The 24,176-nt window shown below is 51.2% G+C and overlaps 1 protein-coding gene and 2 long non-coding RNA genes across 4 annotated transcripts in view; 1 reads left to right on the top strand and 2 right to left on the bottom strand.

The window, feature by feature from the left end:
• The window catches only part of STX1B (syntaxin 1B), a 22,534-nt gene extending 7,597 nt beyond the window's left edge, over window positions 1-14,937 (bottom strand). The window contains exons 1-9 of one of the 2 annotated variants that reach the window (XM_014842368.3): window positions 14,640-14,937; window positions 6,455-6,529; window positions 6,147-6,246; window positions 5,981-6,055; window positions 3,170-3,243; window positions 2,691-2,799; window positions 2,420-2,493; window positions 378-515; window positions 167-277 (exon numbers count right to left, since the gene is read on the bottom strand). In XM_014842368.3, the coding sequence (XP_014697854.1) occupies window positions 167-277; window positions 378-515; window positions 2,420-2,493; window positions 2,691-2,799; window positions 3,170-3,243; window positions 5,981-6,055; window positions 6,147-6,246; window positions 6,455-6,529; window positions 14,640-14,669 (786 nt within the window). In that variant the 5' untranslated portion in view covers window positions 14,670-14,937. The remainder of the gene's footprint in view (window positions 1-166; window positions 278-377; window positions 516-2,419; window positions 2,494-2,690; window positions 2,800-3,169; window positions 3,244-5,980; window positions 6,056-6,146; window positions 6,247-6,454; window positions 6,530-14,639) is intronic. The other variant, XM_044747370.2, reaches the window with a different exon arrangement.
• LOC139040182 (uncharacterized) lies at window positions 14,815-21,074 on the top strand. The gene is made up of 4 exons (XR_011494186.1): window positions 14,815-14,958; window positions 16,076-16,214; window positions 19,135-20,311; window positions 20,759-21,074. It is a non-coding gene; the product is annotated as an uncharacterized lncRNA (long non-coding RNA).
• On the bottom strand, window positions 18,596-24,176 carry LOC123276935 (uncharacterized). Its single transcript, XR_006513567.2, has 3 exons — window positions 24,042-24,176; window positions 18,830-18,933; window positions 18,596-18,735 (listed from the first exon to the last, which is right to left on the bottom strand). It is a non-coding gene; the product is annotated as an uncharacterized lncRNA (long non-coding RNA).

The following is a 24,176-nucleotide window of genomic DNA, read 5'->3' as shown; positions in this document are numbered from 1 at the left end:
AAGGGTGTGAGGAAAAAGAAGAGGGGAGAGAAAACAGAAAAAGGAAGAGGTCAGAGCCAGAGACAAGGCCTTGCACATACTTCCTTGCTCACCTCAACCCGGCCTGGGCCCAGCACCCCCGGCTCGGCTGGCCCACCCACTCCCTAGTCTCCCTGCCCCGGCTTACCCTCCGGGCCTTGCTCTGATATTTCACAGCTTTCTTGGTGTCGGACACAGCTCGCTCCACATAGTCCACGGAATGTTCCACGTTGTACTCAATGCGGTCAATCATCTCACCCTGCAGACCAGATGTGCATACGGAGGGGTAGGGTCTGGGCTGGAAGAGGGGACCCCAGGGACCTGGAAGAGGCTCCACAGTGGTGTGGCAGAGGCAGTACCTGGCTTTCCACGAGCATGGCCATGTCCACAAACATGTCATGCAGCTCGCGGATGCTGGTTTCCAGTTTGATGATCTCGTTGTGTCTCGTCTCGATCTCGTTCAGCGCCTGCTTCGTCATCTGCGAGTCCATTTTGATCTAGGGCGATGGCGGTGAGGTCGAGGGGGGGAAGCTGCAGACCACCCTTCACTCCCATAAGAGCTCGGACTCTGCGGCCAGAGCATCTGGGTTCAAATCTGGCTTTTATTTACTAGTTGTGAGCGTGGGCAAATTATTTAACCTCTCTGGGCCTGAGTTCTTCCACCTAGAACAGGTGGAGAATAACGGTGCCCACATCACATGGTGGTTGTGCAGACTAAGTGAGTTGATATGTGTGCACTAATCAGAACAGTACTTGGCACACAGTAAGCACTAAAAAGAAGTTTGTTAAATTACAAGAAATAAAAATTGCCCTGTGCCCACCACCGCACCCCAGGGCTTTCTCTATCACACACCAGGGAAGCCCAGGGAAGAGAGACAGGGGTGCAGGAGACCCCCAGCACTGGGGGCCCCATCTAGTCAAAGGCAGACAGGGGAATGGAAGAGGGCACAGCAGAGAGAGCAGAAGCAGAGGAGGAGGCCCAGATGAGAAGGCAGTGTGCCCACAAGTTCCCTGGCGCCCCCACAACATGAGGTGGGGGAGAAATAATAAGGAAACACACTGAGGCCTCAAGAGTCAGGGGGAGAGACTCCAACCCACAATCAGGTCCGCCTCCTCCCCACAAATGCCTTCCCAAACCATTCGCTTTTCAGACCACATCAAGCCACTCCTCCGGAACTCCCCACTACCCACAGGCAATACTCCTTTACCTTAGCAGTCAAGGCCCAGTCTCCCTTTCCACCCTCATCACCTCCATATCCTATAAGGGCCAAAATCATCCACTGGCTGTTTAGGAAGTGGTCCACTCTCCCAGTCGTTGTTCAATCTGTTCCCTTTGTCTGGTGTGTCCTTCGCCCATCTCCCCATGTCCAAATAAATGCCCCTCGTCTCTTAAAGCACAGCTCAATCCTACTTTCCCCAGGAAACCCTTCCTGACCCCAGTAGTTAACGACCACCTTACGGCCTGTCTGCATGCTGCACAGCCTTCAGGCACGGTACTGGCCACCCTGTATTGTAATGATGGGTTTCCATTGCAATGATGGTGGGTTAACTGGCAGGGATTAGCTCTGTCCCCTTAGACTCTCTCACAAGGCTTCCCTCCATTCTCAGACAGACAGTCCGGCAGAGCTGTTTGGGGGGTTCCAGGCTAACTGGCCCTCAATCAATTTGCTCACAGCTAGTTTAACAAAGATCAGTTATCTAAATAACAATTTGCTGAAAACTGCTCTGCTCGACAGTCACTGAACATCCTTTAATCCTGGTCCAGAAAGCTTAACCAGAGCCATTCCGCCACTAGAAGCAGAAAGAGAGACAGACCTGGGCGGGCCGGGGCAAAAGTCAACAAAGAGAAAGAAGAACTGTTGTTGGGGGAAGCCCATCGACTCACATGTGAAACGCCAAGGGCAGGCAGTGTGCAAAAGTTCAGCAAAACTAAAACTGCTTTTTAAAAAAATCTTCAAAATGAAGGCAAATTAGTCATTCGGTGAAATGACCTGCTTCAGTAGGGAGCTGTGTATCTTAGAACTGAGGAGTACTGACTCTGACCGAGACTGTGGATTTAAATCCTGGCTCTGAGGCCTCGGGCAAGTTATTCAACCTCTCTGGGTCAGATTCCCTCATCTGTGAAATGCAGCTCCCTCAGAGGGTTGTGGTGAGGAGTAAATGAGTTAGCAGGTAAATGGAAATATGTAAAGTGCTTAGAACAGGGCCTGGCAAACTACCGTTCGCCCTTTTGATGGGGGTGCCTTCCCGTTCTACCCCCATGGAATTCCCCAGTTCCAGGTTCAGGCTTCCTACTGCTTGTTATTCCAGGGTGGATTTAGGACTCTGACTTCAACCCAAGCTTAGCAAGAGAGAAGCAAACGCTTCCTAAAAACAGACCCCACCCCCACCCGGGGCTCACATCATCGGTGAAGATGGCCAACTTTCCGCTCTCCAGCATATCTTCCAGTTCTTCATTGGTCGTGGTCCTTCCGGCTGTAGGGGGAAAGGACTGCCTGCTCAGGGACTGGGACAGCCTGGGGGCCTGAGGTGGTGGGATGGGGCAGGGACCCGGGAGCCCACGGTTCCAACCCAGCCTCAGGCCAGGCGCCCCCTCCAAGGAGAGAAAGGACCCTGGAAGGGGGCTTGGGTAGGCCTGGGTAGTTGGGGGTGGAGGGCGGGGGCACACGCACTGATCTCCAGCTGCCGCTGGATCCGGTCCTTGCAGCGGTCCCGGTACTTGGACTGAGTCGCGTTATATTCGGTCATTACTTCCACGAACTTCCGAGAGAGCGTGGAGTGCTGGGATGGGGGTACAGACATATAAGGGGCCGGAGGCGGGGGTCGGGGGGCGGCAGGCAGAGGAGGGACGGAGTAGGGAGGAGGGGCTGAGTTAGCCAGCGGTCCCTTCTTCAGGTCGCGCCGGGATTCCAACCCCTCACAAGTGCACACCTGCTATCCCTCGATCTCTCTACCCACACCCAAACCAGCTGCGGCCGGCGTTAGCGCACTGGAACGCGGCCCGGTTCGGCCCACCGCTATAGCCCCGCCCCACTCCAGACTACTCCTTGGGCACGCCCCCGCTGTGCTTTGCTCTGGCCCGCCCACCCCAACCAGCCGAGCTCCCGCCGGGCCTCCTCCCCTGCCCTGTCCCATCCCCGCCGCTTCCTACCTGGGTCTTGCGGATGCGCAGGTCCGCAGAGGAACGGTTCAGCCCCTCCTCCTGTTCAATGCTCTGCTCGATCGCTGCGGGAGAGAGGGGCATTGACTGGGCGGGAGATCCGGGGCATGTGGGGCGGGGGATCAGGACGTAAGAAGGGTCGACACTCCGAGGCAGGCCCCAGGCCTGTGAAGAGATGTCACACCCATGGCGAGGGCCATGTGGCACCCAGTAAAGGATCCAGGGTAAGGAGGCAGCAGGGCGGCGAATAAAAGGACAGACGTTTGAGGGGTTCCGAAAGGCAGGTAGAAGGGGAGATTGAGGGTCAGTTGATCACCAGACAGAAGGGGCTATTTGTTCTGGCGGAAGGATGGGTCTTAGAGAATCCCACAGCTGTAAATCCTGCCCTACCGCACGAGGGGGTGCGAGCCCAGTCCACTGGAGGGTCTCCTGTGTGCGGGGAACTCCACTTCCCACAGCCTCTGGAAAGGGACAGGAACCCACCCTGGGATTTTTCTGGTGGAAGGAAGGAACTTTCAGGTGAGTCAGGTTCTAGTGGCTGCCCTTTCCTTGGAAAATTCTAGGGTGAGTGGATGGTTGCTTCAACAGAGAAAAGTGCTCTCCCCCTGCCTTGCAAGGTGATCCCCGTCCCAGGAATCCCCATTTCTAAAGGATGTTCTGGAAAAATGCACTGATTAACTGGGATTCCTGCCTCTGGACCATGCACTCCTGACACTCATCATTCAGATTTTCTAAAAAAGAGCTCGCAGTAAGATCTACAGTGCTTGGAAAATGCAGCAGGCATGAATCACCAGGCCCTCTCAGACCTGGAAGGGCCTCCAGGCCATTCCTGAGAACATCACTTCTCTGTTCTGCTGGCAGCCGGGGAGGTATAGGGCTGGATGGCACCCCAACGCTTCCCTGCCAGCAATGGCAAGCACAGAGACTGAGTGACAGCTCTGGCCCAGCTGCTGTGGGAAAAGCACAGGAACACACATCCAGGGATATCAGAATCTCTGGCCCAGACTGGGACCCTACTGTCAGACTTGGGGCTGGGGCCAAGCCCTGGAGGAAGGGGTTCTTTACAGGGTCTTACTGACTTCTTACAAGAGCCCTGGGAGTTCAGCAATATCAGCCAACATTCCAGGCTAGAAAGTGAGGTTCAAATGGGTAAAACAACTCACTCAAGGTGACACACAAAGCCTGAGCTTGTGCCGCCACATAGAAGATGGAGAAGAAGAGAATCTTCTCTCTTTTCCTGGAGGTCTAGAAGGTCAGCTTCTCTAAGCCACAGCCACGTTCCCTAGTTTCTGTCTTGGTCTATTCCTGAACCCCTAAAACGTGGAGCCCTCCTCATGGTCTTATAGGGAGTGTTAAGGTCAGAGCTTGATGGGCCCAAAGAAATTGTTGAGCCCAGGGATTTTTAAACTGTGTTCCACGGAATCCTGTTTCTGAGAAGGAATTTCAGGGACGGTTGCCAAGAGTGAAGGGGAGGCCAGGCAGGTAGGTCCCTGGGCCTCCCAACCCTAGATCAGCCTCATTTTTTTCTCTCTGTGTTTTATATATTAGAGTTCTTTGTAAGATTTCATTTGGGAAAAAAAAAAGATTTTGCTACAAAGAAAAATTTTTAAGCCAACTTTGAAGTTGCTTCAGTTTTTCTTACTGTACTGATGAGGAAGCTGAGGGTAAGGTACTTGTCCAGAATGAGTTGATGATGGAGACTGGACTCCCTCAGCCTGGATTTGCACTTAATGTGCTCCCAGTTGAGGTCATTTTCCTTTCCAGCACACTCTCCTGTGTACAAAAGGCTTGTTTTTACAGATCAGCATTGGAGGCTCACACATGCCCTCCCATCAAGTCCAGGAGGGCACAGAGTCCCCATCCTTGTCTCCCTGGACCAAGGTCAGTGCACTCAGGGCTGACAGGGGTCCTTTTCCCCAAAGCCCAACAATGTGCCTCGCACAGAGTAGGTGCTGGGCAAATGTTTTCTGACGCTGAATTACCATGAGCAAATTAGCATCATGGTAACACTGCTATTCCCCTGGCACCAGCAGACAAGGAGGTTCCCAATGCACAATGCTGTAGGGGAAGGTGGTTATTACCAGCACCCAAGTCCTTAAATTAGAGTGAATACATGAGCATTTGGCAAGTCCCTTCTGAAAGTGTGCCAGCACCTGATGTCAGCCACACAGTCCAATCTGTCCTGAGCTGAGGATACCAAATCAGAAGCTTTTGCTGAGCCCACCTACTGGGCGCTCAGCACTACGCCCAGCACCTGTTCTGGAGAAATGAGGCCTTAATGAAACTAAAGCCACTTGGAAGACTATATTTTTCTGGTGGATCTTTATGCTGATAAAACCAGCAGAACTCAAATGCAATGTGGACAGAAAGCCTCTTCTCCCTCATTTCCCTGTCATGTGTCTTTCTCCAAAGAATCTGGAGCAGGGCTGGCCCCATGGCCAAGTGGTTGGGCTATCGCGCTCCGCTTCAGTGGCCCAGGGTTTCACCGGTCCGAATCCTGGGTGTGGACATGGCACCACTCATCGGGCCATGCTGAGGCAGCATCCCACATGCCACAACTAGAAGGACCCACAACTAAAAATACACAACTATGTACCAGGGGCTTTGGGAGAAAAAGGAAAAATAAAATCTTAAAAAAAAAAACAAAAACAGAGAATCTGGAGCAAGGAAGGCAATCTGGAGCTTTGCTCTTTCTCATTGTTTAGGAATCTGGCTCCTGGAAGTCTGTCGACTTTCCTCATAGAAAGACCTGTCTGCTCCAACGGAGGGCAGAATTCTTAGTCGGGGGATTGCATTCCTCACCTTTCAACTTGGACCGAACCTTGTTGGCCGTCTTCTTGATGTCTGCAGTGAGGTCCTCCAGCTCCTGTTTGGTTTCTGAGGGGAGGGCCAGGGAGGGTGAGAAGTCTGGATGGGACCCTAGACCCCTCCTCCCAACCAAGCCCAGTCATCCAACAGCAGCACTCACTTTCATCTGGGTTGGGGGCAGCCAGGATGGCACTATGCTGTTTTTTTACTTGCTCCACATCCTCCGACAGCTTCTCAATGCAGCCCCGGATCTCTTCCACCTGGGGCAGCAAATCGACTATACCCAGCCAAGTCATTGGCCAGACAAGGGATCCAGGGGGCTCAGTTAGGGTTCAGGGCAATGGGCCAGACTCAGAAGGATTGGTAAAAGGTCAAGGGGGTGTGGGAGTAGAGAGTGGAGAGACAGGGAAAAGGAAGTTATTGGCTCGGGGCCAGGTTTGGGGTCTGGGGCACTGGAAGCTCAGTTACCTGTTCAAAGAACTCATCCATAAAGTGGTCCCGATCCACATGGACCACCTCCTCCTCATCATCACTGTCTTTCGCCTGAGAAGAAAAGAAAGGTGGAGTACATGAGCAGTCCCTAGCCGGGTCCCGAGGCTCCCAGCTCTAGGCTCAGAGCAGGGGTCTTGGGAGGGGCCATATGCGGGGGGACAGCAAGGGCACCAGGTCATCAGAAGGAACACTGGAATCTTGTGGAACAGGTTCCTGGAGGCAAAGTAGCTGATAGGCCAAAGGAAACCTTGGAGGGAATTAGCAAAAGGAACCCTTTCAGGGCGTGGAAGTGGTCCTGTGAGTGCAGTCACTTTGGAGGTTGGTGGCGCTCAGGACAGCTGCTGTTAACCAACCATATGGAAGTATTTCAATACTGTAACAACCAGCTAAATGTCAGCCTTGCAGTAATTGGCTCTGAGCTCCGAGGAGGGGTCTGGAAGGAAGTCGCAAGAGCCTGACCCTCTCCAACCCCCCCACCCCACCCCCAGCCGCTCCTGTCAAGGCCTCACTTTGCTCCCCTTCTCTTCCCCTCCAGCCTACACACAACCAGCCATGTCCCCTCTGCAAGGTCAGTTCACTGCCAGCAGTGGGCCACAGGCGCCAAGTTGAGCAAGCACTGTCAGGCCCAGCGAGGGCTGGAGGAGAGACACAGGCAGCACCCCGACCTCCCTGGGTCTTCCTCCTCCTGCCTGCTCTTACCCCCCTCAGTGGCTCTGCCCCTCGCTGACTATCCTTGGTGTATTCACTTGCTTTCATCCAGCCTCTTCCAACTTCACACCCACCCACTCTCACTTGCTTGGATTTCCCAGTTGCAACCTGCAGCTGCTCAGCCCTCCATCTCCAGGGCTCAGAGACACAAAGGGATTCACCCACCCACACCGCCACCACCACCGCCAAGAGACCAGCGTTACAGACAGAAGGGCTGACACACAAGGCACACAGAAATGGGCCCACTGACACCCACACAGAGATATGCTGACATGCTGACATTCACCCGCACACAGACCCACAGCACAGCTGCACGCTGACACGTGTGGACACCTAGACATTCACCTGCACCCCCAGGACATCTGGGAGGGCCCTCTGGGCCTGTTCTCCCAGGTTCTCTGAGCCTCAGGTCTGCACACTCATTCAGAGCTGGGAAAGAGGAGGGGGAGCAGGGAGGGCTCCCCAATGCCACACACTCCTCACCCAAGACTCTTCTCTGTTTGGGACTGAAGTCTGAGGGCAAAAGCTGAGCCCATCGAGCTTAATTACATCCGGAGCCCTAATCAGCCCCAATGGAAATTTAAACAGAGCTCACCCTGACTTCCAGACAAAGCCTAGCCAAAACTCAAAATCTAACTACCAGAGCCTGAAGGAAATCAAGATACGATCCCAACAGCATCTACCTGGGGTGTAGCCAGGTGGGATCTAAAGAAAGGAGCTCATACCGAACCTCGACAGGGTCTGCAGATTGCAGCCTGAACCTGACATAAACCAGACAGACTCAGACTGAACTAGACTCAGCGCAGACACATTCCAGACAGCTCAGATCGAACCTAGACAAAGCCAGATGGGACCTAGCTGCAATCTAGACAGGCGAGGGAACTCGGAGTCAGCAGAGCCCCGGCAGCTCCAGGAGGAGCCCTCCAGCCAGATGCTCTCGAAGCCGCCCCAGCTTCCTGCCCAGATGGAACTCCAGGGGTTCTCCCCACAGACACTGGGCCCCACGCCGCGTCAGAAAATGTGTTCAGCACTTCCATTTAATTTCCAGATAATCCCAGAGATCCACCTGGAAAGGGAGGCTCCTCTGTCTCTGCACACAGCTGCCCCTAGAAGGCGTGGCACCAGGTGGGGACTGGGGACCCTAATAAGACTTCTGGCTTCTCAAGCCTCCACCTGACCTGACCTCCACCCCAATTGACCTTGGCCCTGAGAGGCTCTGGGATGCTCAGCTCATCTGTGAGGACCCACCGGCCTTCCATGATGCTCTGTCCTCAAAAAGCTAACTACCCCATGAGGTTTCCTTCCCTTTGAGCCAAAAGCCACTCCTCTGCCCCTTCTCTGCCTTCAAGCACTCAACCCTCAGCCCAGGTGACCGGGAACTTTCCTGTTCTCTGTCTCTTTCCCTTCCCCATGCTGACTTTAGACTTCCTAAAGTCTAATTTCTCACTCTCCTGTTGTTCCCAGAGCCAGTTCCCTTAGATTCTGCCCTGGGGCATCCCTGGCTGCCTGTTTACATGTTGGTGAAAGAGGAAGGTAGAGGGCCCAAGTATGACTTATTTGGTATAATAATTACAGAGAGCTCAGAGCTAATAATCCTCTGCGGTTTACAAACACTTTTACATCTCTAATCCCTTTGGATCCTCACCGCCATAGCCCTGTGAGAAAGGCTGAGCAAATAGCATTGTCCCCCGTTTCACAGATGAGGGGACAGGAGGTCAGAGGGGGGAAAAGGACAGTGACTTGCCCAAGGACACCCAGGCTGAAGGGACTGGGAAATCATAGACATATAAGACATGCCTCCCCCCATAACCCCTTCGAAGGCTTGAGACCAAGCAACCTCCTTCAGGGGACTCTGCCCCCAGCTATCTTCCCTCTTGGGTCAGCCCCTGCTAAGGCCCAATCTGGGGAAAGCCCTGAAAACCTAGCAAAATATTAGCATTTGATAGCACCTTTTCCATAGGTCTTACATTCTTCTTATCTCATTTAATCTTTATTAAAACTCTGTAAGGAGCACTGGCCAACATAATTATACTTATGGCAAACATTTCCATAGCATTTGATAATGTGCTGGGCACTGTTCTATGCACTCTGCATATATTTACCCATTTAATTCTTATAATACCCCCCAAGGTGGACATTATTATAGCTCCCTTTTATAGATGGGGAAATGGAGGCACAGAGAGGCTGAAGAACTTGCCAGGTCAATAACTAGAAGGCTACATGAACCTCAGCCTCTGCATGTGCTGAATGGTAATAATGTCTACCCCAAATGGTAGGCAGGAGGAGGCAATGAGACCAGGCAGGAAAATGCCTAATCCTGCCAGAGAATAACTGCTTGGTGAGGGGTGGCTATTACCCCCTACCCCTCCCATGTTACAGATGAGAAAACAGGCTCAGAGAGGTTGCCTGACCTGTCCAAGGCTTCACAGCAAATAAGGCCGAGGTGGGACCTGAACTGTCCGGTGCTAAATCCCAGGTTCTTTCTTCTTCATCCCTCTATTCCTACCTGGCCCCAAAGAGTCGCTCTGCTGTGTCCTCAGTACTGCTGAACTCCTGTGGCCAGGACAGAAAACCAGTAAGAGGTGCCTGGCTGCAGGAAGAGCCCAGAGAGGAAGCCAGGCATGCTAGCCTCCACTTGACTTGCTGTGTGACCCCAGACAAATCTCAGCCCCTCTCTGGGCCCCCGTTCCTCTGTGAAATGGGTGGGCTGATGCATGTGCTCACCAAGGGCCCTCCCTGCTCTGAGGTGTGTGCGTTTAATAATGAGCACAGCTTCCATTTCTGGAAGAAGTTGGCCAGCCTACAAGAAAGCAGGGTGTGGGCAAATAAGACTATCCAGGAAAAGATGACCAATTGTGCCCAGATCCACTTTATGGACAATTCAAGCCTCGGTCTCCTCATGTGCAAATGAAGAAGATAAGAATTATATCCATCTAACACATATGTACTGATTACCGTTGAGTGGGGCCCTGTGACAAGTGCTTTGCATTTCTCCTTTAATCTTTACAACCACTCCATGAAGTAGATACTACTCTTGTTGCCATTTGACCAATGAAGAAACTGAGGTATAGACAGATCAAGTAACTTGCCCAAGATTACACAGCTGATGGGGTGCTGACAGAGTGGTGCCTGGATTTGATCCAGGCTCTCTGCCCTTACTGCTCACCAACTCCTCAAGTGCCTGAGAGAATTAAATGAGAGAGTGCAGAGAGCCTGGGTGCCTTCTGGAAACCACCTTGGGAATAGGGGGCATAAGATCCAAGCCTCTAGCTTCAGTCCTTCCCCATCAGAGACCCAAGGGCCCTGGTGTGTGTGTCAGTCAGGGGAGACAACATAGACAGATGCGTAGACGGAAGGAGGACAGGGACAACGTGAGCCAGCAAGTCGGTGACCAAAGAGACAGATGGTGAGTTGGTGACTAAAACACAGGTGGAAAGAGACTGGAATTGGGTGACAGAAAAGTCATAGAGTGTGTGTGTAAACACACATGTGTGCCCATGCACACATGCACGTGCTCACACATGCTTCCCCGGAGTGCAAGCATCATTTGATCTAGAGGCAGCAGCCTCTCTCCACTGTGCCCTCCCCCACTTCTGTCCATCTGTCTCCCAGACCTGGGCCTCTCTCCCTCCCACCGTGCAGCCTAGCCCTCCCCCCAACCTCTCTCCTCTGCCTTCCCCACCCACTCCCTTCCTTGTGCCCCCTCTGCCCCACTGAGTCATTCACTCATCTAACAAATATGTGTGATCTGTGCCAAGTTCTCTTCCGGGTACTGCTGAGAATACAGTGGGGAACAAGAGAGGAAGGGGGCCCTGCCTCCAAGGAGCTGACATTCCAGTGGAGGGGGACAGATGATGAAAGATGAACAAGACAATTTCAGATTGTGCTCAGCAGCAGGAGGGAGATAACCAGGAGAGGTGACATAGAGAAACGTGCCTCAGGGCGGCTTTACACAGGATGGTCCTGGAGGGCCTTTGGGGGGGGGGGGGGGGTGACATTTGAGCTAAGTCCTGAAGGAGTCAACTGTGCCACACTCAAGGAAGAGGGAAGAGCAAGTGCAAAGGCCCTCTAGCAGCGGGGACTTTGGTGTATCTGAATGGCAGAAACAAGCCCAGTCCGCAGTAGGGGACACCAGTGCACAGCCCAGTGTTCTCTTGGTCCTTGCCACTCTCTCGCACACTGGGCCACTCTTTCCTTCTGTGATTTCAGGCCTGCTTTCTAAAGCGCCGACCATGCCTGTCCCACACCCAGTGCTCAATCCCTGCCTCAGGGCGCATGACTGGTCTTATTGCAGCCCCCATTCCCACGAGACCTCAGATTCAAGCCTCTCTCACGGGAGGCCATACCTTCTCCCATTGCCCAGTCTCCCCAGTGCCCCTGTCTCCTGCCTCCCACTCCACAGCCACCTCCCAGGCTGCAGCCCACATGTCCCCTTGTGCCTTCTCTCTCCCACCGACTTTCCTCTCTACCTCACTTGCTCGCCCTCCTCTCTCCCGGAGCCCCATCCCTGGCCCCAGGCCTCGGACCCTGGGACACCAATCCAGCTGACTGACTCCCCACTGCAGCCTCCACTCCAGCCCAGCGCCTCCCAGTTCCCAACCAAAGGTGCTTGGTGATCTGGAGACAGAAAACTCTGGTTCGATCCTGGCTCTGCCATTAACAGCTATGTGACCTTGGGCAAGTCAGGGTTACCTCTCTGGCCCTCAATTTTCTCCAAGATAAATTAGGGGTCACATCCTGCCCATCTCAGGAGGCTAATGTGAGGTTCAAGAGAAACAAACAAGTCAGCTGTGGAATAACACACACTCAGAGAGCACTGCTGTGCCCAGGCCCCTCTAGGCACTTTGCATATTAATAATTTCAATACTTAGGACAACCCTGCAAAGCAGGTACTATTATTATTCCCAAGAGACACATGAAGAAACTGAGGACCAGAGAGGTTAAGCAACTTACCCAAGGTCACATAGGAAGTAGCAAAGCTGGGATTTGAACCCAGACAGTCTGACTCCCCAGTCTGTGCCCTCAGCTACGATGTGATAAACAGATCTGAGAACCCCTCGGAAACTCTAAGGTACTGCTGGAAAGACAATCAGGCCCTCTGGGTTCACATCCCTTCCCACCGCTGCTCCCAAATCCCTCTCTGCATCTCAGAAACCCCTTACCTCAGCCTCCTACATCCTGCCCAGTCTCTCCTGCCTCCCAGCCTCCTCGCTCTCAACTCTGGCAGGGAGACCCTTGTACTCCTCACATCTGGCATCCTCTTTCCGCCCCACCCGCCCCCTCCCGAACTCCAGTTTCCCTGAGCTGTGACTAACACCAGAGCCAGCAGCACTCACTTAGCCCCCTCACCCTCCACACCACCTCCCACCTCCCCCACCTGGCCGCCCCCACAGCCCCAGCAGACAGCGCTGCTCGCCTCTGGGCAGGGCCCCCCCGACCCACTCAGATGAGGACTCCTATCCTCTGCCTCCCCCTCCATCCCTGTCTTAGCCTTTCCCTCCCTCTCTCTTTAATTGTACCACAATTCCACCACAGCCTCACTCCAACTCACTTTGCATTTCTCTGGCTTTTGGAGTCATGGGATAATCTTGGCAGCAGGGGATCTGGATTCAAATCTGGACTCCTCACTTGCTAGCTGTGTGACCTTGGGCAAGTTATTTAACCACTCTGGGCCTCAGTTTCCTCAACTATAAAGTGAGGTAGTTTCTCAGTCTACCTACCTTACCAGGAGGTTGGTGAGAGTCTGATGAGATTACGGATGGCAACCTGCTTTGAAAACTGCATCAGGAGAGAAGGGGAGTTTAGAGCATGATGCTGGAGCCAGCCTGCGTGGCTGCCTTTTACCAGCTGTGTGACTCCAGTCAAGCTAACCTCTCTGGGCCTCAGTTTCCTTATCTATAAAATGGGATAATACTAGTATCAGCCTTGAAGGGTTGCTTGATGAGGATCAAAATGAGTTAAAGCATATAAAACACTTAGAACAGTGTCTGGCACAGGAGTGTTGGTTATTTTTATTATTGTCATTTTCCTGAAGCCTGAGCGTAAATTCAGGAAAAGTTTAATAAGGAAACAAACCTTCAGAATTCCCTCCCTCAACCACCAGTTCCTCCTTCCTTCCCACTTGCCAACCCATCTCTCCCCAGACACAACAGTCACTCGCCTCGAATCCCTTCCTCTTGTGTTGTCTAACCTCGCTCCCACCCCCAAATCCAGAAGCTCTCTGAAGGCAGAGCTTTTACCCCCCCGTGTTGAGACTTCTGTTTCAAAGGCCAACAAAGCAGAGACACATGTCAACTTGGCAGACGGGAAACCCCGATTCCAGTCTGATCCTCCAACCCACTTGCTTGGTGACCTTGGGCAAGTTCCTTCCATTTCCAAACCTCAGTTTCCTCATCTGTCAAATGGAGTAATAATCCTGGGAGTAACAAGCAACAAGCTCCTGGCAAAGACCCCGTGTGTCAGGATACACAGGCTAGGGCTAGGACTTTATTAACATAACACCACAGGCCATGAGCACACAGCAGGCTGTCAGCGCTGCCTCCTTGGGCCCCAGGTCATTTCTCCAAATCCCCGAGCATCCTCCTCACCTCAGAAACCCTTCTCATCAAGCCCCCACTCCACAGCCCCTCCAAATGGCAGCCCTCCTCCCCGGTCACCCAAACACAACTAAGTGCCTGGCCAGATTCCTAGATCCAGGCCTCTTCAGGCCTGCAGACCCGGGGCCCGCATGAGCTGCCCCTGACTGTTTAGGAAGCCCCATATCCCCCCAGCAGAGCACAGTCCATGTCATACAACCCAATTCCAAGGCCCTGTGTGTGGAACTTCGTGCCCCTCTCCTCTGCATCCCCATCTCTCACCTCTGGGGTCACCCCATGTCAGGCCCTGGACCTCTGGCTGTCTTCTGAGGCCACCCCTTTCCTCTTTGCCTCTGAGAGGTGCCCCCTCCCCATGGGGAACAACCCATGATAGTGCACACACACACGCTTCATTCACTGCCCAGTGTTGGCATCTCAGTCCCAACCTGTGTCCTTCCTCCTAGCACCCCTCAAATCTGGGTCCCACCAGACTCAGCCTGGCCCAGTAACCGCCCCCATCCTTCTAATTTGGCAAATCTGCCCAGGGCATGACAGTACCTTCCAATTCTCTCCTGACATTTACTCTCTCCTATCCCCAGATCAGACCTCAGGGCCCTCAGTAGAATGTGAGGTGTCCAAGGCCCCAGAGACTTCTCCTGCCCTCTTGTGTCTTAATGGCCTCCAACCCCTTCCAGCCACTGTCCCCAAAATGCAGGTTCATTGGGGGCATCAGGTGCCTCCAGATATTGGGGTGCCCCTGCCACCAACCTCCAGTTTCATCATTTTCCCCCACATCCCAGCACCTCCCCCATTCCACCCCCACGCGCTCCTCAAATATTGGGGTCCCGCCCCCCCATTTTCCCCACCCCCAAGCTCACACTCCGCAGCTCCTGAGTCCGATCCTTCATCCTGCGACGGCTCCTCCTCCTCCTCCTCGTCCTCCTGCCTCTGCTGCTGCTCCCTGCCTCCTGCCTCGATGCTGGAGGCCGGGGTCTGGGGGCGCCGAGGGGACACCGGAGCCGCTAGGGGTGGCCCGCGGGCGGGGGCGGAGCCAGGGGCGGCAGGCCAAGGGCCGGGCAGGGACAGGGGCCTGGGCCGGGCTCAGCTCTGCCGGGGCTGCGGTGGCGATGCGGCTGCGGCACAGGCTTGGATGGAGGGATGCGGGAGCCGAGGCGCGGGGGAGGGGGGCGGAGGGAGGTAAGGAGGAAGGGAGGGAGGGGGGAACAGGGAGGGGGCGGGGAGCAGGGGACATGCGCAGCGCCCGGCGTTGGGGGCGCCTGGGGGTTGTAGTCCCGGGAAGGGGGACTCAGGGGGAGGGGGACTCAGGGGGAGGGAGACTGGAGAGGCCTAGAAGGGGGTGGGGAAGGGCAGAGCCAGAGAAGCAGGGAGAGATGCAGAGAGAGACAGAGATGCGGCGGGAGGCCCGAGTTGCTGTGGTGGGGTAGGGGTGGACAGGGAGAAAAAGGATAAGGGAATAAATTAAAAGAATAACCTGGGGAGAGGTGCTGTGAATCCCTTTACACCAGGAGATATAGATAGATTTTGTTTTGTGTCTGAGTATCCGTGTGAGCCCGTGCACGACCACCTCTGGATGTGTGTTTGTGAGTGCCTGAAGGAGGCTCTGTGGACCCTAGAAATAAGCAAGACTGACCCTCTAGGTGGCTTTTGGGATATACCCAAGCCTAGCTGAGGAGGACAAGGGGCTTGTTTTTTGGCACAGCCTTCCCCACTCTAAGTTTGAGAGTCCCTGGGCAGCGGTGGGTCTCAGAGCTCTGCTTTTCTACCTCCAGAGACAGGGTGCTCACTACCCCACCTGATACCTCCTGGCTTATCTTTAGATGGCTCTGACTGTTAAGAACGAAATTCATCCTTCTTGAGAGAATTCTGGTACTCCTGAGGGTCAGGTACCCTGCATCACTCTCCTTAATGCCCACCTCTCCTCTCCCCATCTCCATGTTTTAACATCACATCAACTCCTCCACCCCTGCAATGGGGCTTTGGCCTCTGACAGGCCTTGAACCTGCTTTTGCCAAGTACCCTGCAACCTCCTTAATGCCAAATCCATCCACCAGTCAGTAGGCCTTATCCTCCGTGATCTTTCAGCCTGATCTGACCCTGATGCCCTTTTTCTTCTTGAAACCCTCTTCTCTTTGGCTCCCCACCTGCCCCTTACCTCCTGTCCCTCCCCACCCCCAACCTCTAGATGTTGTTTCCCAGCCTCTTTCTAGACTCCTCCTTTCTCCAACAACCCCTCAACATCAGGGTTCCCTGGGCCCCATCCCAGGTTCTCTTCTTTACCCTCTCCCCTCCCCAGGTTCAGCTGCACCTCATGCCTACAACACCCACATCTCTACCTGCAAGCCAGATCCTGCTCCTCAAAGGCACCACCTGCCATATGCCTGAGCACTGAGCTGGGCACCAAGAATACAGAGACAAAAGACGCCATCAGAGATGTGAGTAGATCCATAACTAGAGTGAGCGAGGCCAGGGCTTTGATGTTGGAACTTCCAAGACTGTGGTGGCCTTGCCTTCCCCCAAGGTGCTCCTTCCTGTGTTCACCATCAAAGATAGCATCTCCATGCCCCTAGTCACTCAAAGCAGGCACAAAGCTGTCCTTGGCTCTCTCTCTCATCATAATAATGCTACCAAGTTCGGAGCATCTACCGTGTCCCGGGTGCTATGCTGAGTAGCTCCCATAATCCTCCCAACCTCATAGCAGCTACTGCTGTTATCCCAAGTGTCCAGATCTGGAAACTGAGGCTTAGAATGGTTACGTAACAGATCCAAGTTCACAGATTATTAAAGGGCAGAGCAGGCACTCTTGCTTGCATCTTTTGATTGTAAAACCAGTGTTATAGCTCCTCCCTCAACTGCCAAATCCAGAGCTGTCTCCTGGTCCACTCCATCCCCACCACCTCGGGTCAGTCTAGGCCCTCATCAGCTTTCACCTGGACCATTAGAACAGCCTCCTCTCTGGTGTTCCCACCTCCAGCCCCTTTCTCCCCAGCTGCTAATGTGATTGTCCCCCAAACAAAGGTGACAATATCAACCCCCTGCACCAACAACTCCGGGATGACACGCAGTAGCCGAATCCCACCACCATCACCTCATCTATCCCACACTTCCCTCCCTGTGCCATGGACCCCAGGCCTTAACCACACCAAGGAATCATGGACCCAAACACCTCGCACTCTTTCACTGTGCAGTTTCCTCTGCCCAGTACCCTGGTTAGCCCTTTCTTTGATGGTCAGGTTTCTCATCCCTCAAGGCCCAGTTCAAGCCTCTGCCAGCAGTCTAGGCAGACAGGCTCACAAGGTGTGGGCTGAGTCCGCTCCTGCACTGGACCAGCCTGGGCTTGACTCATGTCTGCTTCTCCCCAGCAACCAACAAAAGGTCAGGCACAAAGTAGATGGTCATGAAAAATCTGAATGAATAAATGAGTGGATGGATGGCAGAGTCCCTCACACCTTTACTCAGGAATAAAGAAAAGAAAAGTTCCATGGAGGCAGGGATTTTTGTTTGTTTTGTTCATTACTGGTTCACCAGTGGCACCATGGCTCCTGGCATATAGTGGGTGCTCAAGAAATACTCGTTAAATGAATGAATGAGTGAAAGGCACACAACTCGAATCTGGCTGCAGCTCTGAAGGTGGACACTGGCACAAATGATGGGATAACAATGGTGATTCCTCTCATTGTTTAGGGGTTTTGAGCTCATCACATCAACGATCACTTAAAGTCAATCCCATAACCCTGTGAGGTGGTCACGTGGACTGTGCACTAGCCTCCTGTGCTGTCTCCCTGCCTCAGTGGCCTTTCTAAAGCATCAATATAACCAGCCCAGCCTCTGCCCAGAAAACCTCCCAGGCTCCCCAATGCTCATGAGATAAAGCCCAGACTTCCTGACCCAACTTCCCACTTAAGTGTATACCACCACCCCTCCTGTACCCCGATTCCAGTCTCAAGCTATTCCCTGCACGGTCCCACCTCTGTGCCTTTCCTCATGTTGTTCCTGAGCCCTAGGACACCCTTCCCTCTCACATCCCTAAGCCCAACTCCTACTCTTCCTTCAAAGTTTAGTTTAGCTGCTGGAGTCTTTCTTGACCCTCCTGAAGCTGGAGGGAAAGGCTGTTAAATATATAGATGACCAGGCCTCTTCCCTGGAAATTCTGATTCAGTAGATCTGGGTTGGGGCCCAGGAATCTGGGTTTTTAGCAGTTACCTCTGGCAATTCCTATTTTCAGTCAAGCCTGGGAACCACAGTTTATCAGGTAGGCAAGGCTAAGCTTAGGTTATGCTACATAACAAACACCCCCCAAATCTCAGTGACTTACTGCAACAAAGGTTTATTTCTGCAGTGGGTTTGGGCTACTTCCCAGAGCACCGGTCCCTCAAAGAAGACTCAGTACTTCAGGTGGATACATTTAGACATAGCTTATCAACCTGCTGGGCTCTGAGTGCCTCATGTTCAAGGACCCCCTCTGATTAACCTCCACCTCCCCCATGGTACCTGCCGCAGGACCTGTCACAATTGCTGTTTTAGGAACAAAAGAATTAACACCGATTTGACCTCTTCATCCATTAACCAGTGAGTATTTCTTGAGGCCTTACTCTTTGGGCCAGGACTATGCTCTGGTGCCAGAGACACAGTGGCAAGCAAAACAAACATCAGCCTGTCCCCATGGAGCCAGTTACCTAACTTGTCTAAGGCCAGGTTCCAAATCTATAAAATGGGCTATAATACTCATCCCTCAGGCCCACTGTGAGGATTTAATGAGAAAATAAGCATGGAAGCCACTTGTAACGTGGAAACCTCTACTGAAGCAGATGTGAAAGAGCACTGTTATCCTAGCGTGCACCCCTTCCTGTCCTCCTTCCCTGAGATCATTTTCAGGCTTTCTTCATTAGGCCCCCAGAATTTGGTCAGGCATCCTTCTCCTCACTATTTCCACCGCCTGTTCAAATCATCATGAACCTGTAAAGTGAATATAATGTTAATAACATTAAAGATTTTATTTTTTTTCCTTTTTCTCCCCAAAGCCCCCCGGTACATAGTTGTGTATTCTTACTTGTGGGTCTTTCTAGTTGTAGCACGTGGGATGCCGCCTCAGCATGGCTTGATGAGCGGTGCCGTGTCTGCGCCCAGGATCCAAACTGGCAAAACCCTGGGCTGCTGCAGCAGAGCACACAAACTTAACCACTTGGCCATGGGGCCAGCCCCAGTAACATTAATAATAATAACGATAGCAATAAATGATTCTTATGTAGTGCTTATCATGCGTCAAGTTCTGTTCTAACTGTTTTATGTATATTCATTCATTTAATTTTCATAACAACCATCTGAAGTTACTGCTATTATTATCTCTGTTTACAGATGAGGAAACTGAAGCACAGAGTTAAAATAACTTACTCAAAGCAGGAGCTGAGATCCAATCCAGGCAGAAATCCTGGACTATTGAAACATTCTCAGCTGGTATCTGCCTCCCTGGGGGCTCACCCCAGCTCTTCTCTTCACCCAAACCAGAGTGAATGTCATGCAGCAGAGACTGGATCATGGTGCTGACTTTGTAGATACATTTTGGGAGGACTGATGTCATTACAATATTGAGTCTTCCTATCCATTTACATGGTATATCTATCCATTAGCTTAGGACTTTAAAGTCTTTCGATAAAATTGTTATCTCATAAAGGAGATAAATTAACATATTTTTAGAAGATTTACTTAGGCCTTATATACTTCTGTAAACAGTGATTTTACATTTCCTAATAGTTTGTTGCTATGATTTATAATGGCAATTTATTTTAAGGTATTTCTCTTATTCCACCAAACTTGCCTCCACATACAGCCAGAGCCAGAGACCCAGCTGTCATCTAGGACCCTGCTACTCCCTCACCATTCCTTCCAATCTGCAACCTTGTCTGATAGCTTCTGTCTCTTGAGTGGATGTTTTATCCCCACCAGCTCTCAGTGTAGGCCTCAGTGTAGGCCATGTTATTTTTGGCCTGCGGTGATTCCTAACTGATTTCCCAATCAACCTTCACATAGTCAGGGCTACTACCAACCCTTACTGCACCCTTGTGCGAAGAGAAAAGGTATCCCTTCCTCATGGCACTCTACCTCCATCCAGCAGATAACTTGTAATAAATATTCAAATATGTGATGTCCACAATGTGGTTGGTGGCCCTCTCGTGTGGTGCCTTGTGTACCGCTCACCAGCACAGCCATCTGTGGTGAGGGTTTGATCACAGCATTCTGTTATGGGCTGAATGTCTACATCCTCCCCCAGTTCATATGTTGAAGGCCTAACCCCCAACGTAACAGCATCAAGAGGTAGGTCCTTGGGAGGTAATCATGTTTAGATGAGGTGCTAAGGGTAGAGCCACTCATGGGATTAGTGCCCTTACAAGAAAAGGAAGAGACTCCAGAGCCTCCTCTCTCTGCCATGTGAGGACACAGCAAGAAGGCCGCCCTCTGCAAGCCAGGAAGAGAGCCCTCACCAATAACTGAATCTGCTGGCACCTTGCTGTGGGACTTCCCAGCCTTCAGAACTGTGAGAAATAAATATCTCTTGTTTCAGCCCCCAGTCTATGGTATTTTGTTAACAGCAGCCCGAGTTGACTAAGGCAGATTTCTTTGCTTTAAAAATACCCCTTTACCATTCTTTCTTTGATATAATTACTTAAAATAGGTAATAGTTTCACATGGTTCAAAAGTCTAAGTAATATAAAAGGTTTACAGTGAAAATTCTTACTCTAACAATTGTACTCACCTTGTTTTCATAAACCACCCATATGGAAGTACTTTTATTAGTTTATGTGACTTATTAGTTATGTGACTTTCCAGGATTTCTTTATGAGGATACAGACACACACTCTTTTTCTTATACAACAGTAGCATGATACACTCATTCTATACCTTGATATTTAACTAACAATATATTTTGAAGCACTTTCATATTTATACATAATGAGCATCTTCTTCTTTTTTTTTTTTTTAGTGAGGAAGATTTGCCCTGAGCTAACATTTGTGTCGATCCTCCTCTATTTTTTGTATGTGGGATGCCTCCACAGCATGGCTGATGAGCAGAGTAGGTCTGCACGTACTCTGGGCTGCAAACCTGGGCGGCCGAAGCAGAGCAGCGCACAGAACTTTAACCCCTCGGCCACGGGGCTGGCCCCCTCATTCTTTTTGACAGCTGCGTACCTGCTACTGGACAACTTTCTAATCCATTGCAAACCTTACCCAATGAATAACATTGATGTATGTGTCATTTCACACGCATAGATATGATGAATAAAAATCCTATTTCTCCACCCTTTGCCTCTTGTACAGACTGTGACTTGCTTTGACTAATAGAATATGGCAGAAGTCATGTTGTGTAACTTCTGAGAAGGGCCTCCGGAGACCTTGCCGCTTCTCGTCTCATCCTCTTGGAACCCTGAGGCTACTATGCTGTGAAGAAACCCAGGGTGAAATACAGCATAGAGAGAGTGGCTCAGCCACCCCAGCCAACCGGGCCATTAGAGCTAAGGTCCCAAACATGCGAGTGTGAGAGAGGCCATCCAGCTCCGGCCAGGGTGCCAGCTGACTGCCACCAGTTGAGTAATCTAAGGTAAGACCAGCAGAGAAACCACCCGGCCATCCTTAGAATCTGCAGAAACAATAAATCATTGTTATTTTACACCAGTGAGTTTTGAGGTGTTTTTTTGTGAAGCGGTAGCTAACTGATATAGCAGGAATACTGTTCAGATAGATTTTCACAAGTGGGATTGCTGGTTCAAAGTGTATATGCATTTATAATTTTGATAAATATTGCCTGGGTTTTATCTTTTTTGTTTTTCCTGAGGAAGATTCACCCTGAGCTAATGTCTGTTGCCAGTCTTCCTCTTTTTTTGTATGTGAGCTGCTGCCACAGCATGGCCACTGACAGAAGAGTGGTTAAGGTCTATGTCCAGGAACTGAACTCAGGCTGCTGAAGCAGAGCACGCCAAACTTAGCCACTAGGCCACCAAGGCTGGCCCTGGGTTGTATCATTTTGCAGTCTCACCAATAATGGGTGAAAGTCCCTGTTTCCCCAGTCTTGCCAAAAGAGCGATTTGTCAAACAGAGATTTTTTTTGCTCATGCAGTAAATAAAAAGTGGTATTTCAGTATCATCTTCATTTTCATTTCTCTTATTATGTGCGAAGTTGAACATCTACATATGTGTTTAGTCCTTATGTATTTTCTTTTTTGTGATCTGCCGTGTTCTTTGCCCATTTTTTTTACTGAGCTGTTGGTCTTTCTTATCAATATGTGGGAGCTCTTTAAACAGTAGGGAGATTAGCCCTTTGTATGTGATAAGAACTGCAAATATTGTCTCCCAGTTTGTTGTTTGTCTTTTGATTTTGCTTTGATGTTTTTACCAAGCAAAAGTTTTTCATGTAGATACATGTATTAATTTTTCATTTTATAGCTTCTGAATTTTAAGTTGCAGTTGGAAAGGCCTTCCTCACTCCAACAGTTATAAAGGATTTTGCCCATATTTTCTTCTAGTATTTTTATGGAGTTTATTCTGACAAATTGTGTGACCCATCACTGTTAGCATGAAATTCAAGGTCAAGGCTATGACATGGGTGACCTGGTGTCACCCCTGTGGAGAGGAAACAGGAGGAACAAAAGCTGATTTAGGAGATTCTCAGGGGGAGATAATGCATCCTGTTTGGGACACGTTGAGTTTAAGATGCCTGTGGGACCTCCAGGAGGGGATGTCCAGGAGGCAAGTGAATTCAGGGGTCTGGAGCTGAGGAGCAAATTTGGGGTCGGAGATAGGGATTTTGGAGCCAGCATATGGATGCCAGTTAAAGCCACAAGAGTGTGTGTAGAGTTTGAAGAGGAGAGGTTCTCAGATGGAACCCTAGGGAGTGATCAAGGTCAGGCCCAAAAGACATCATGAGGAGAGAGTTGTGGGGGCTTCATCTCTGTGGCCTTTGGGACTTGGCACAAAAATAGCCTCAGAGACACTTGTACGCTGAACAGACGCCCTTTACATGGTGTCTATGCATGGATAGCTTTGGCTTCCAGGGACACAGCAAACAATGAGAGGGAGGAGGACCAACAACCTCCCCAGCAGTCAGCCCCAACCCAGCAGGTGTGAAAGAGAGACCCTGTGACGGGGAAGGAGAGAGGCTCAGTCTGTTCCCTCCTACCCCGAGATGATCTAAAGCAGGGCATCAACAGTTAGCAGAAAGTCCCCAAAGGTGGGTGGGACATGGGGAGCCACTCCTGGCTGGTGTTTTCCTTGGGTCACAGTGTCGTGGTTAAGAGCATAGACTCTGGAGCTCCACTCTCTGGGTTCAAATTCCAGCTGTCTCATTTACTAGTGTGTAACTTTGGGCAAGTTACTTAACATCTCTGTGCCTCAGTTTCCCCCTCTGTAAAATGAGGGCAGTAATAGTACCGACTCATAGAACTGATATGAGGATTAAATGAGTAAATATTTATAAAGTGCTTATATTGGTGCCTGGCACAGAGTAAATGCTATATAAATATTAAATTAAAAAGAAATAATTTCATTCATGCATGAATGTTTATCGACCAGCTACTATGTGCCAGGCAGTGTTGTAGGTGCTGGGGATACAGCAGTGAAAATCCCTGTCCTCCTGGAGCTTACATTCTAGTAGGGTGGAGAGGAGGGGTGAAGACAGACAAGATATAAAATAAATACGCAAAATAGATGGTGTGTCAGATCCAAGTGAAGACGTGAGAGATGTGCAGGAGTTGGCAAGGTCATTAGCCTAGGACCTGGTGCACAGTGGGGCTCAGGAGATGGAAAAGGGAAGGAAGAGCCCAGACAAGCAGCAGAGTGAAATCCCTGGCAGACAGTGGGGCTTCGGACACCCTCAGGGTAATCATCATCATCATTACTGCCAAATAATTGCAACAAACACTTATATGGCACTTATTCCATACCAGGCACTGTTCTATTCACTTTACATATATCATCTCATTTAATCCTTACAGTAACCCTCTGAGGTTGGTACTGTTACTGTTCTCACTTTTCAGATGAGGGAACAGAGGCATAGAGAGGTTAAGTAACTTGCATTATGGAGTTATACAGTAGGTGAATGAGCTGGGATTCCAACCCAAGTCATCAGCTCCAGTGTTAGCAGGTGCACGCCTCAGGACCAGGTAGGGCCCAACCTTCACACAGACTGAAAGGAAAATACGCGCACCGCCCCACCCCCCACACCCCCCCCCCGCCCCGGCAACACCCAGACATCTAAGACCCAGTATACTTACACACTTCAAGCCTGCTCCGAGGGTCTGAGAGGAGTGAAACAGGACCAGGAAATAGAGATAAGGGCTCAGTTCTGGAGATCTCCATCCACAGAGCCATTCTCCCAAGATGGTCCCTGCTGTCCAGCCCCTCCACAC

This window comes from Equus asinus, chromosome 14 (genome assembly GCF_041296235.1).
Source record: "Equus asinus isolate D_3611 breed Donkey chromosome 14, EquAss-T2T_v2, whole genome shotgun sequence".
Classification (NCBI taxonomy): Eukaryota; Metazoa; Chordata; class Mammalia; order Perissodactyla; family Equidae; genus Equus; species Equus asinus.
The sequence above is the reverse complement of the archived record's forward strand: the minus strand, read 5'-3'. Positions and strand labels throughout refer to the sequence as shown.